General features: G+C 38.0%; 1 protein-coding gene across 1 annotated transcript; it reads right to left on the reverse strand.

Moving 5' to 3' along the window:
- Window positions 1-1,494: 1,494 nt before the first annotated feature.
- LOC111273809 (acid-sensing ion channel 2) lies at window positions 1,495-10,798 on the reverse strand. Its single transcript, XM_022855774.2, has 10 exons — window positions 10,650-10,798; window positions 10,080-10,224; window positions 9,222-9,451; window positions 8,569-8,733; window positions 8,191-8,377; window positions 7,616-7,863; window positions 7,125-7,302; window positions 6,781-6,910; window positions 5,430-5,569; window positions 1,495-3,513 (listed from the first exon to the last, which is right to left on the reverse strand). The coding sequence occupies exons 1-10, from the start codon at window positions 10,796-10,798 to the stop codon at window positions 3,316-3,318; spliced, it is 1,770 nt and encodes a 589-aa protein (XP_022711509.1). The 3' UTR covers window positions 1,495-3,315.
- Window positions 10,799-13,028: the final 2,230 nt, after the last annotated feature.

Genomic DNA, 13,028 nt, shown 5'->3' on the forward strand with positions numbered 1-13,028 from the left:
ATAGGCCACAGCGAATCAAATATTAGGACGGCTTTATGGGCTAGCTGCAGGGCGGTAGCAGGACTGTTGGTGGTGACTGATAAGTGTTGCCATTAGACTGATTAAATCCTGCTAGACTGATAGAACTAGTGTAACATTATGCAATAGAATTACTGAATCAGTATTGTAGGATTTCGAATTGGAATAATCAAAAAGATTTAGGTTTACAATCGAAATACAGCGTATGTTTAGCAAAGTGTAACATAAATTAAATTTCCTTCGCTGGTGGTATCTATACGATGATGAAATTCGCTCGAACTCACTCTTAGGTTTTTTGTTTGGAATACATATAGTATGCCTATGGAAAATTAGAAAGTCTTCCTGGCAAAATGGCGGTCGAATGAGGTTTATGTAGCAAGGATATTTCTTGCTGTCAACCGATAGGTCTCTACAAGCTGAGTAGAATGCAACGTATATTCCTATATCTGCTATGAATACGGTGAAGTAAAGATGGCGAAGAACCAAACGTAATGTGTATTTTCTTCATGTGACAATGAGACCAAAATCTATCCCAAACGGATTTCAAACGGTTTTTCAAGTGAATAAAAGTAGGAATAGCGTATATTTTAACGGTAATGGATTTTTTCTCTAATAGATTTGAGAGACAAACAGGGATATATTAAAAACATATTTTTCTGCAAAGCATTAGTCTTCTGAGGCCAATCGACAAAACTCGATAAGTTAAGACATTCTCTTCAACTAAAAACGTTTTTTTGGCATGACAAAGGCAAAAACAACTTTATGCAGTATTAACTGTTCTGCTTATGTGACACTTGGATTATTGTATTTTGCATGGAAATTTATGTGGGCAGGTATCATAATAACAATCGAAAGTTTTCGATGAACTGAATTGAATACAACCTTTGTTGTTGTACGTAAATTTTGGTTTCCAAATTGAATATGCCGTTGGGAGGGTGGAAACCTAACATGATATTCTATGCGGGAAAGATATTGTTTACCGAAAATCCGAATGGTCATAGCAAAGTGAATCGAATCAATCAAGCAGCGTAAGGAGCGGGGGGGGGGGGTGCGAGGCGAAGCCCACGGGTCCGTCCTGTCCTGAACTGAAGCCTTCTCTCTGTCTGTTGGTTTACTGGACTGAAAGTGACCCCTTAAGCGGGTCAATCGACTCCTAGTTAGCCGTTAGAGTTTCAGAGGGAAAAGACCACGCGCAAGATCGTCTCGTTTAGCCAAATTCGCTTGCCCCTTGAGAAACAGTTTTGTTTTTCCCATAACGTGTAATGTTAACTTGTTTGCTACTAAGCCGATGCTAAAACTTCTGTCTCATTTTTCACGTTTGTAAAGAACCACCGTCACAACGCTGGTCACATGCACCCTAACTAGCCACCGGGATTGCTCGCGCCAACATATCACCAGTGTGAAAATTGTATTTCGTCGCCAAATACTGTCAACTTATGTTGTATAACACACTATACAAACAAACTACACTGTAGCAAAAAACTATTAGGTTATTAATAGGTTTATTTTACCTCTACACAAATATAATAAGATTAATTTAACAACGAAATAAGCGCGGACCGAGGCCTATTGGATGTATTTGTTCGCGGTGGTTTCAATTTTGTGTGTGTTTTAGAGCGCGTCTTTGCGTGGGTTCAGTCACTTAAAGCGACCAGTTCTACGCAGGCCATTAGCACGTTTCATTTCGCGTTAGGTACCAGTGTCCTGAAGCGACGTTCACCGACAGGGCCTGATGTGAAAGCTCAGAATTTTTAGTCTAATGGTTTCTGTTTTTAATCGAAACAATAATATGACTTTTTAATATAAACCAAATCGTTAAATAAGAAGTGCACAGTCTGGTTTAAGAGTTGATCGTTTTCTTATTCAGGTTTTGTTTATGTTCTGTGTTTTTGATACCTAGTGGCAACGAGATGGACATAGAAAAGCGCCGCTTAAGACACTCCGTTCTGTTCGTGTTCCAAATGCAAATTATTGCTTCTCCGGCAACTCTGTATATATATTACAACTATCAAAAATATTTTATTGAATTACATGAAGCATGTTTCCCTCTGAATGATGACTGACAACCTGGACGTTCTAGGATATTTGACAATGAAAAAATGCGGTGAAAAAATTTAACAGAAACCCTAATCCACTGAGAATGGGTCGACAAGCGGACACAAATTGTTTGTATTCTATGGCAAAGATAGAAAAGCAAACAGGCAGCAAACCTACCTTATCAAGTCCTTTTAAAAAACTCTTTCTTATACCCTGTTTTCACTGGAGATAAAAGCGCTGTTTCTACTTGAATTACAAACACAAAACATCGTGTGATAACGTTAAACGACCTGGTCGTTCAAGATATTCAAGGAGTGGAAACACTGCCTCGTATGTTTGATGGACTGTGCAGGACATATTCTATTCTGAACGCTTCATACCCGGTGAAATAGTTATTATAGAATGTTATGGATATTAATAAGTGTGAGTAGCTTAATTAATATGAAAAAGCCCTTTGTTTTTCCGTTGAACCGAATCAAAAAATGATTTGGTTGAATCATAATGTCCCACATTGCCCTAACGGCTCGCGGAAACATTTCTCGATCGGGCTGGAAAGCCCCCCCTCAAAAGACTTATTTGTCAATTTTGGCTAATTTAGGTCGATGTATAATTTATAAACTATTTCAATCTGACAAAGTTGGATTTTACTGTAAGAAATTCGCAAGCTGTCTGGTAGATGATTGAAAACCATACGTTCTATTAGCAGCTATTTCGATGATTGACGTCTCGACCCTATTTTAGAAGATAAAGTTGAACGTTGCCAAAGAAGCTGATAATTCAGTGATACATTTAATCATAAAAACGAAGCCTCCACGCTCATTAATTAACTGACGAATCTCATAAATCAGAACTTTAATTTCAGTATTCCTACATCATACGGATCCCAATAAATTATACTGAAAGAAACATCATCGTAGTGTGCAACAGACTTTCTAATATTGTAGAATTTCGCTTAACCTAACATGCAGTCAAAAAAAAAAGTCAAAAAATACCACACATAGCAGTCTCGATCTAACATTAAACAGATAAACAGTAGTTTACCATTTCCCCGCAACCAACGGTACATTTTAACCGACACATTTTAAAATATCTTATGAGTATCAAGCAACGATAAGACAATAAGGGGTGCCAAATCACGTCTCCTTATATTTTCACAATGTGACGATGCGCTTGCCATTCACTAGTTCTTCTTTTTCTCCAACTTCGTTTACCTCTGTTTAGGTAGTATTTTTAGTTTGTTCAGGTAGTAGGTATATTTAGCTAAGTTCTGGATAGTATTTTACGCCCGGTTATGATCGGCCGGGCATGCGACTGCAGAGAGTTGACCTTGTTCCTTGGACTGCACAGCTCGGCGCTGAGAACTTGGATTGCGGTAGAGTTTGTTTTAGAGTATTCGATCTGGGGTTGACGTTGTTTTTGCAAGTAGTCATACGTGCTGAATATAAGGATATCCAGCGTCTAACCGTGAAAGCAAGCAAAAAAAAAAAAAGAAAACGAACATAGAATGTAGTAAGTTTAATAAGTCCTATCTTAAAATACACGAAAAGATCAATTTTCAATTTCTATTTCATCTTCAACAATAGTTTTATGTGTAAATGTTAACAGATCAGTCTGTCGCAATAGTGGGAAAGTAAAATTCGCCAGGATCTTTAAAACCATTGTTGTAAATAGTCATTCATGACGATCCAGCTGGTATTAGTAAGCATTGCTGTACTCAGACTTCAATGTGGAAAGCATAAAACTAGAAAGCTCATTCTGTCGCACGCATTTCCCATAGATGTATCATGATATCTGAAAAACCTCCGACCCTGTCTCCGTTTCATGAGGATCGACGTACCTCGCAGGATTTGGCTTAAAGGGTGCATTATCCGTAAGTCTAACAACCATATCGTATATATCAAATGTCTATTCACATATGTAAATAAACATATAATGTTTTCGATATAGTTATTGCACACATAATGCGCGGAAGGCAAAATACAACCATAACCATAGGGGTAAAATATCGAAACAATTTTGCATGGCGTCAAATGAAACATAAAGTTCACTCTCTCTCCGCACTGTCGCTAACGTCGCTCATCCGGCAGATAATGTGATGAAATCCGCTAACCATGTTTTGAGTTAAGAATATCAGTTGGTTTCACTGATGTCCTTCCAAGTGACATAACTCATTGGCCCAACCTAAAAAAAAGTCTGGTGTTTGAAAAGTTCCATCTTCATTTTCCAATAAGATTGAAATAGAACAGGCAGCTTGGTTACTATTAATTATATCTTGTTTATCATCATGTTATAGTTGCAGTTGGCCAACTAGGGACTCCATCACTTACAGCAAGTTGAAAAGTCCATCGTCGTTTCCCAATAGAATTGATACCATCTTTGCATAAGGCTGAGTACAAGCACTATCTGCGTTACCATCACGATTAAGGGTCGATATAACTCCTTTTCGAGCAATAGGCGCTCATGTACTGACAGTGTGCTTCTGTTCCTTTCAAGTCAAACCGATTAATGGCGTGTTACAGAGCAGGCAGATTAGTCTGTTTATGGTTAAAATATGAAGACCCAGGACATGCTTGAAGAAGTCTAGTTTTACTCGATTAAGTCAAACTCGTGCGAAGTTGATCGGCAGGAAGGTAATTTCGTCCTAGATCTAATACATACGACAAAACAGGGGCTACTCTCATATCGAAGAGGACTAATGTTGTTTTAGATGAAAGTCTGTTCGGATTATTAATCATTATGTCTACCAGCAGAGCCTTCTACGTACCCTGAGAGATGGGCTTGCTGGAAGAACGTTCGCTAGACGTTAGCGTAATTTCTAAATGAATGAAAGAATTCAAATGCTGAATTTAGTTTTTGCCACCTCGTTCAAACGGCAGACGAGTGTTCTCTGCATAAATTCCTTCCTTGCCTCGGTCTTTCGTAAATTAATATCCAGCCGCAGATTAGTAACATAGCACTTGAAGGTAGCCAAGGCTCGTTGGATATGATATCGGTTAGTGGCATACAGAGCAAAGTCGTCCGCATATAGGAGAAGATTCACTAGCGCGTGGCGCTTCTGGATTTGATTGCACAGGTCGATAATTATCACACGGACTAGAAGGCGACTGAAATTATCACTCTGGGCAACGCATGTGGGGTGCTCGAAAAACTTAAGTTCTGCTACACCGTCATCGATGATTACTTCATTCATTTGCAACACGCTCCTGTTAGAGTACAGCGTATTTTGAAGCTCTTCCACTCGAGCTAGCCTAAAAAATATAAACGATGGACTTCCGTGCGTCTCTACGTATTAATTAATACTATCTGAAGATATACTGAAAGCAGGGCGTGCGAAAAAGGTAAAGCGGTACCGCTCGAAAGACGACCCTACTTGCCTGATAAATGACGAAAAACGATATTCCCATGTACATTCCATTAATGGCGCCGATCGTGCCCAGAACGCGCACCGACGTATATTTGGGCATTGCTCGAACATGCTCATAGGTGAACGAATGGAAATGGACAACGAGTCGGGCTGAAATTGTAAAGTGTAACTAACTCAATAGAAGAAAACAACTACAATCGGACCTTTCGTCTCTCTAAAAAATCGCTAAGAATGTTTTCAAAGTACGATATGTACAAAGAGTGGAGGTCATTTGAGAATCTACAAAAATTCTCCATTAATTTTTACGTCTGTAGGGAGGTCATATACGCATATAGGTGGAAACTAGGAACCGGCAGAAGCCCCTAAATAATCGCTGCTCAACGTCACTCTTCACGACTCACCAAATTGCTTTTCTTACCGATATGTATTCATATATATACTTAACCAAACCACATACCTCTTGCAAAATCATTCAGTAGTATAAAACTACATATATAAATAAACTAAATAAAAAAATTTAATTAGAAAATTATTAACTAAGGCTGATACAAGCTTTTTACTTCACAGTCTTTTATCAGATTGAATGTAATTGTATTCTTCAACATAACTAAGTCAACTATATATATATATATATATATATATATATATATATATCGAACTTGATGATCAGCGTCGATCCTGCTCATAAAAAATACGCAGTTTAGCCATGTTTTTCACTCTTTTGTCACTTGCTTGCATAGCATCTGATTCAGTTCAGGCTGGGTAAAAAGGTTTCCGTTGGAGCCGACATGTGACGTCCACATCGGATTGGTTCCAAGAGGAACTAGAATTCCCAAAAATGATAATTTGACTGCAAGCCATGGGTCACGTTATTTTCATAAGGTTGTTGTCATTAGAAGCAGTAATTAAAAAGGGCCTTGGACTAGCAAAGAGTGACGCAAAGTGATACTGCTGCACGACAAGGCTACACCGCACACTGCTCTGGCGAGCGCTAATAGATTCACAGCAGGCAACCCTGTTCCAGCCTAAATATAGCCCAGGCAGCTACTACTTGTTTCGGTTAATGCATCCTGGCCAAGAAAGCAAACACTTCAGGACAGAGGCCAAAGTCCGAAAACGGGCCGCTTTTAAAGTGGAAAAATTTTTCCATCTTAGGATACATCAGCCAGCAAAAAATGGACGAGAGCCGTAACAAGTAAAGAACGCTACTTTGACTACGGCGTGTTCAGTAGGTTTAAAACTATTATAAAGTGGCTAAAAAAACAATGGGAATTTTTCACCCAAGTTGCTAATTCGTTCAACGCACTGATTCATTAAGAATATTGGGTTTGCAGAAAATATCAATATATATTGTATTATACCTTGTGCCATTCGGTGTTCGAGACCGCCTTCTTTATACTCAACAGAAGTTGCATTTGGAATGAAATTAGCAATTGACACATCCGTCCGATAGAATTTTAGGACGCACTCTTGTAGACAGCCGCACCTTTCCTGAAAGACCGTAACAGGCAGGCAGACGTAACTGTATGAAATGTGAACATGGAGAATTCACGCAACATGTTAACTACGTACTTAATAAGCTTTTAAAAATAGCTAAACCAGGATGTTTATATTGTTTGCCACCGAAGCCGATTTAGTGTTTAGTCTAAAGAAGGTATTCGAGAATGTACCATTTCTAACTAACAAGTCCGCAAGCGAATATTACCTCGAGCTTGTAACGAGAGTATTGCGCTTTAATTTTTTTGTAGCATTTCAATTTTGAGCCAGAGCAGTATTTGAAGTCTTCCACTTTCCGGCTGTTGATCTTGACCGAAACGTCACTAGGAATACAGGCACACTTGTCAATCATCAACGACACTAAACAGTAGTTAAGGCAGTCCTCCCTAGAAAATCGGAAGGAGATTATCTGAATGAACTTCTAAATTATTTTAAAGTTTGAGTTTGGTGCCACAAAACACACGAACACACAAATTAACTTATTGAGCTCAGCTCAAAAAGCGAACCATGATCCTTCATATGTTCTTCACTAAAAAGGGTTTTTGAGTGTATGCTTCGTGACAAAAATGGGCTTACGACTGGGTAAAACGAAAGTGTATAATTTTTAACCCAAAATTCGGCTAAAATGAATAAAGTAAAAATCATTGTCATCAATTAAAATATATTCATAGCTTCGTAAGTCACCTGCTTGGTTCTCACCGCATGTACGACGTGCGCTCCACACCTTCCTCGACAACAGAATTCTCCGACATGAACATTTCGGGCCATTCGCGAATACACGGGTTTTCATAGGGCTTCTCCAAACTGGTGCTCTGTGACATCTCGAGGCCTATGTATGTACTATAGCCAGGCGGAACGAATATCGCATCGGACCCCAGCGAGTACTTTTTACCGTGTTCGTGGATCATAGCAACAAAGCCCACTTCTCGTGAATGATTAAAGTACTCCTGTTTACCCCAAAATACGGCAACCTTATTTATTGTGAATATCTCTGTGTACAGATCGTCGTATACATTTAAGGCTGCATGTGTTCATTAGGAAGCAAGCCATAATAAAACATCAACTAAATGGCCCGAACAATGCAAAATTAATAAGATAAGGTCCTGAGCTATTTTCTAATGCTGTACTCTAAACACGTGGCTTTTTCATTGGACTACAGATAGCGCTAACTTTTGAAAAAACAGTCCACACATTCCTACCATAACTTTTGATCATAAAGTAAATCATGTAAAACTTTTGCAAAAGTTAAACAGAGAACTAGCTTGTCAACTAACTTCCAGTTCTGTATTGAGAGTGAGGACAAGTCCACTGAGGGGCGAAGATAACGTCCCATAGATATAGTAGTCAGGATGTTGAGTTTCTATGCAATGAAAGCAGAAACATGGCCCGTAAATGTCATTGATGTCCAGGCTGAAAAAGTCCTCAGGTGAGCCCTCACCACACTCGGTGTTCGTCGCATAGCTGGAAAGAATATTTTAGAAAAGGTTTCAGGAGTGATTTCAATTCTAACCAGTCAGAAATAGCCTCAGAATGAGCAAGTACAAATAGCTTAATCTACAATTGTGCATCAAGCAGCCATCGTCTAAGCGTATATCGTCGGTTTGGATTTCATGAAAAATTAGCACGATTCAAATGAAAAAGATAATATCGACCTGCACTTATCAATTGTATCCTTGAGAGAGTGACCCATGTCGTATAACAAGTTTTGCGTAAAGTTTCCAAGGGCACTCATTTTCTTAATCCACTGGGTCAAATAACCCATCGAGCGGGTCATGCTAGACGGAACCGTTTCAGAATAACCACAGAGGTATTCGCATCTGCAAAAAAATTGTTAGCAGCTTTAGACTTTACGGTGCCGATTATCAGAAGTTTTGAACTTTACATATGCATCTTGAAAACTCCATATGTGCAATGAAGCCTAGGCATTTACACAAAACTAGCCTCTATGAAGCTTTAGTTTCGACCGAACTATTTCCCGGCTGACTTTAGCTTCACATAGTAAAGCACAGGCTTTTTAAGGACGTTCAAACGCTACTTATTTAAAACAATGTACCGAAGAACGAGACACCAAAAAAACAGAAAAGTTCTCAGCCGTTCAACGTGCTATATATATCGTTGCTAAATACACGTAGAAAGCTGATCGATTAACAATCGCTTTATGATTGTAGTAGTCATAGCCTCGGAACGTCATGAAGAATTTTTTTCTAACGTACACAACATCAAAGCCTATTGAAAGACTAACAAATAGTTTTCTCCGCTCAAAAGATCTGCGAGTTCTGGTGAGATATTCATCCGAACTACTCACAGTATTTTAGTCCTTTGATTCTGCTCGCAAAATGGGCTCCATTTAGTTGATGATTTCTCATCGCCATCTCCGGCAGTTTGTTCGGGTGCTGGTGTGACGGCGTCCACTTGACTCCATGCTGGACCAGATCTGTCACAGAAACGATTTCGCACAAACTGATTTACGTTGCATATTGTCACGTCAGGAAAAGTGAGCGTATTATTGGTTTGATACTCATACGTGTAAATTACCTGAAATCACACCAAAGACACCTATTTATGATGATCATTACCACAGATGGGATCTGGACACAATGTGTTTAATATTTAACTTATGCTTGAGTGTCAGTTCGCTTACAAACACTGCCTGTTTGTCTTAGCTTGCTTAGATAACTGCATAGCAAAGCTTGCAAGAGTGATTGCCCCGGATGTATAAGATCGGCTCTAATGAACAGCATTATCTCATTCAATGGCATCAGGACTGCTATGTGAAATAATTTGTTTAAATGTCGACAGGCTGTGACTTTTTATAGTAATTAAATTAGAAGAAATTAGCTAAGGTTTGACTGGCCTAAATATCTAACTTGCTGTTTTTAGAATCTCCCATAGGATTGGGTAGTTTTCTAAACAACCTGTATACATTCTTATAGTTCACCCAATAACGGATGTTTGATTAATGTGTAGTTCAGTAACCGTTTTACGCTATGGTCTTGTGGTCAAATATAAAAGAACATTCTTTATATTTGCACGCTATGTGTTTACGATTCCACATCTAAAAAATCAGCAAAACAAAATAAAAAAAGTCAAAAAACGATCATTATACAGGTTTTTTAAATACCAATATTCCTTGACACGGGCCTTATTAATGAAGAGTACTCACAGGATGTTTATTGTATTCATTCAGAACGCCATTAAGATCATTGAGGGTGAGGTATATTAGGGGTACACAACTGACGAACCAAATTGTCTTCCGTATTCGCTCGCTATGAGGGCTAGCAAGGACATCGGCTGCAGGAATTGTCGAGCTAAACAGAAACATTCGTAACAAAAGTTGTTCTTGTTAACTCAGAAGTCGCAAAGTTAATCATCTATCTGATGTTTATATTATTCAGCAGTATATTTATCGTTCCATTATCAGAAAGAAACGCGTTGGAATATACTTGTGACTTAAAGAAAGACCGATCAATATCAGACTGTAATTTATCTTGAACTGCATGGTTTTACGATTATTTACAACTTAAGAGTAGAATAAGACGTTCTAGTTCCATTAAATACTCATTTTTGTAACTCACATCCTCCAGCTGAAGTTCTTGTTTCTTTCTTTACGTGTGAGTTTGTCGAACGACACTATATATGACGCCTAAGTATTACAACAAGCGTGAAATTTTGTTGCGACAACATTTTTTTGCAATATTAGACTTTAGACCCATTATTTACCAAACCTGCTTACACGAAAAAATTTCTCGCGTATATGCGCCTTAGCGGTCTTGATGCTTGTTCACTTGTCCACCATAAACGTTGAAGAGACTTGAGCCAGGTCTCCCACCAGGGCGCTCGCGATACGGGAGTCGCCATCACTAGAGGGCTGATTCGACCCATATCGTATTCCTACAATTCGCGCAAACTCCTTTTGGACTTGTGAACTTTTATCTCAAACATTGATTCAACGATCAGAATTTATTATCGTGCTGGTTCCATTTCTGTTAAGTGTAAAGCTTTCCTTTGTCCCCTTTTCACTAGGTAATGTCATATTGTATGCCGTGTTTTTTGAATAACACGTACAAATTCAACGTTTCCTTTACAATTACTAAAACTAAAAAAAAAGATGAATTAACGGAAATGTAAAAGTAGTATGAAGAAGTTCTTTTTAGGAATGTTCCGAACACAGAAACGATTATATAATAGACTTGCTATTATAGCTATCCATAATGTACGCTTGGAATGTTTCAGGCACCTACCTTACGAAAAGGGACGATTGTAGTGTGTGGCAACGGAGTGTTGAATTCGCGACTATAGCGCAGATTATTTTGGTCGACTTATTTAGCTGAATGTTATGGTCCCCACTGGAGCAGGTTGCGATCAATAAGAAGCCAACACGACAGACATTTCTTCTACACGGAATCAGAATCTAACGATTTACAGTGCAGGGGAAGGCCGACCCACCGGATGTCGTAATGGTTTGAATGTGAACAACTTAGGTAGTACGTGGTTCCGGAAAACAAAACTGCATTTTCATTATTGTGACCTAGCTAAATTTTGATAACACTATGAAATTGAAGTTTGATTCGCATAAAGCCATTGAACTTGTCCAGCAACAGAAGATACCTGTCAAACTGTAATCTGTTCTTTTTTTAACTGCTGATTTAGATAATTTTAATCTCCTAAACGTATCCCGGATAGGTACTGCATGAAATTGAATATTATGTCAGTCACCATTTAATAGTCATTAACTATACAGCCATTCTTTAACTGGAGGAAAACTATTGGTTACTGATTGGTTACATTTATATTAATCATGCAAAATATAAACGTTTAGTCTTCTGCATTAGGCACTTTCTGTGTTTCTAACAAGGTATCATTAACATAGGTACATAAACGCAATGCTTGACTGGCCCTTATAGTCTAAACATACTTGGAATGACCTTGGACCAAAAAAAAATATTTCTTCTATTTTGAACAATACATACCTCTTGATTATTCCGTTAATGCCGTCGACAGTCTAACAGCGTGTCTTGGAAACATGTTAGCACAAGTTGGCTAAAAAAAATTGCAAATTTAAGGTTTTTCGCGCACATAGAATAAACTCTGTTATCTTAATACAGAAGGTGAATAGAATAGTCTTTTGAGAGCTGGAAAATTTTTATTGCACATTTCCTAACATAGCAGATTATGTGCAAATTCTTACAATAGCAAACAAATTTAAAACAGAAGCACTCTAATATAATTTTTATATTTTCCATAACACTGTGTTATAAGCATACTATAGGATGAAAAATATATTACAATTTTTTTTATTTCAATCAAACATTGAATTGTACATTTACTTATACATTAATTGGCTAAGATTGTTTATGTAAACTAAGTTAACTTCAACATCTATAAGAAAGAAGGCATTAAGCATGCATCAAAATGAATATATTCGAGGCTCTTTACAGTTGGCTGCAATTTGGTTCAGTTAGAAGCTGCCACACCGCAGAAAGCTTCGATAGAATTAGAAGCTTATCACTTACTTATCAATGTAACATGGTATTACAATGAGATATATATGATTGACTCCATATTGATAATGGTAGATATAATTAGAACTGCTTAACGACAATACCGAAATATTAAATAGGTGTGATCAGCTTATGAGTAGGTATGAAGATACCTTAATAAAGCACGTACTCTCCCAGACATGTACTAGAAATACATCAAAGTGCATACTACCTAAGAGCAGCCCTAAAAATTGTCGGTGATCATTAAATAATCAAAAGATGACTACTGTAGTGCCTATTCTGTCAAGGTGTTTTATTGAGTGAGTATTAGTGAATTCGTGTATTAGTTGACTATTTGAAGTACGTTCAACAATATGCTAGGCCTATACGGAGTTTTGCGTGCCTATGGTCCCACGCTACGACCCTTAAGTCGTCCACGGTCAAAAAAAAAAAAAAAAAACGGAGTTTTTAGCATGCAATACTTTTACTCATTGACTTGCTTTTTTTACTGGGTGGGTTATAACCCATATTGAAGAACTTCAGTCCGTTACTACTAGTACAGAACATTTAATTTCGAAGCCCACACCCACTTGGTGCATTTTTATTTCTTCGTATCGCAGGTAGTAACGACT

Source organism: Varroa jacobsoni, unplaced genomic scaffold (genome assembly GCF_002532875.2).
Source record: "Varroa jacobsoni isolate VJ856 unplaced genomic scaffold, vjacob_1.0 scaffold_228, whole genome shotgun sequence".
Taxonomy (NCBI): domain Eukaryota; kingdom Metazoa; phylum Arthropoda; class Arachnida; order Mesostigmata; family Varroidae; genus Varroa; species Varroa jacobsoni.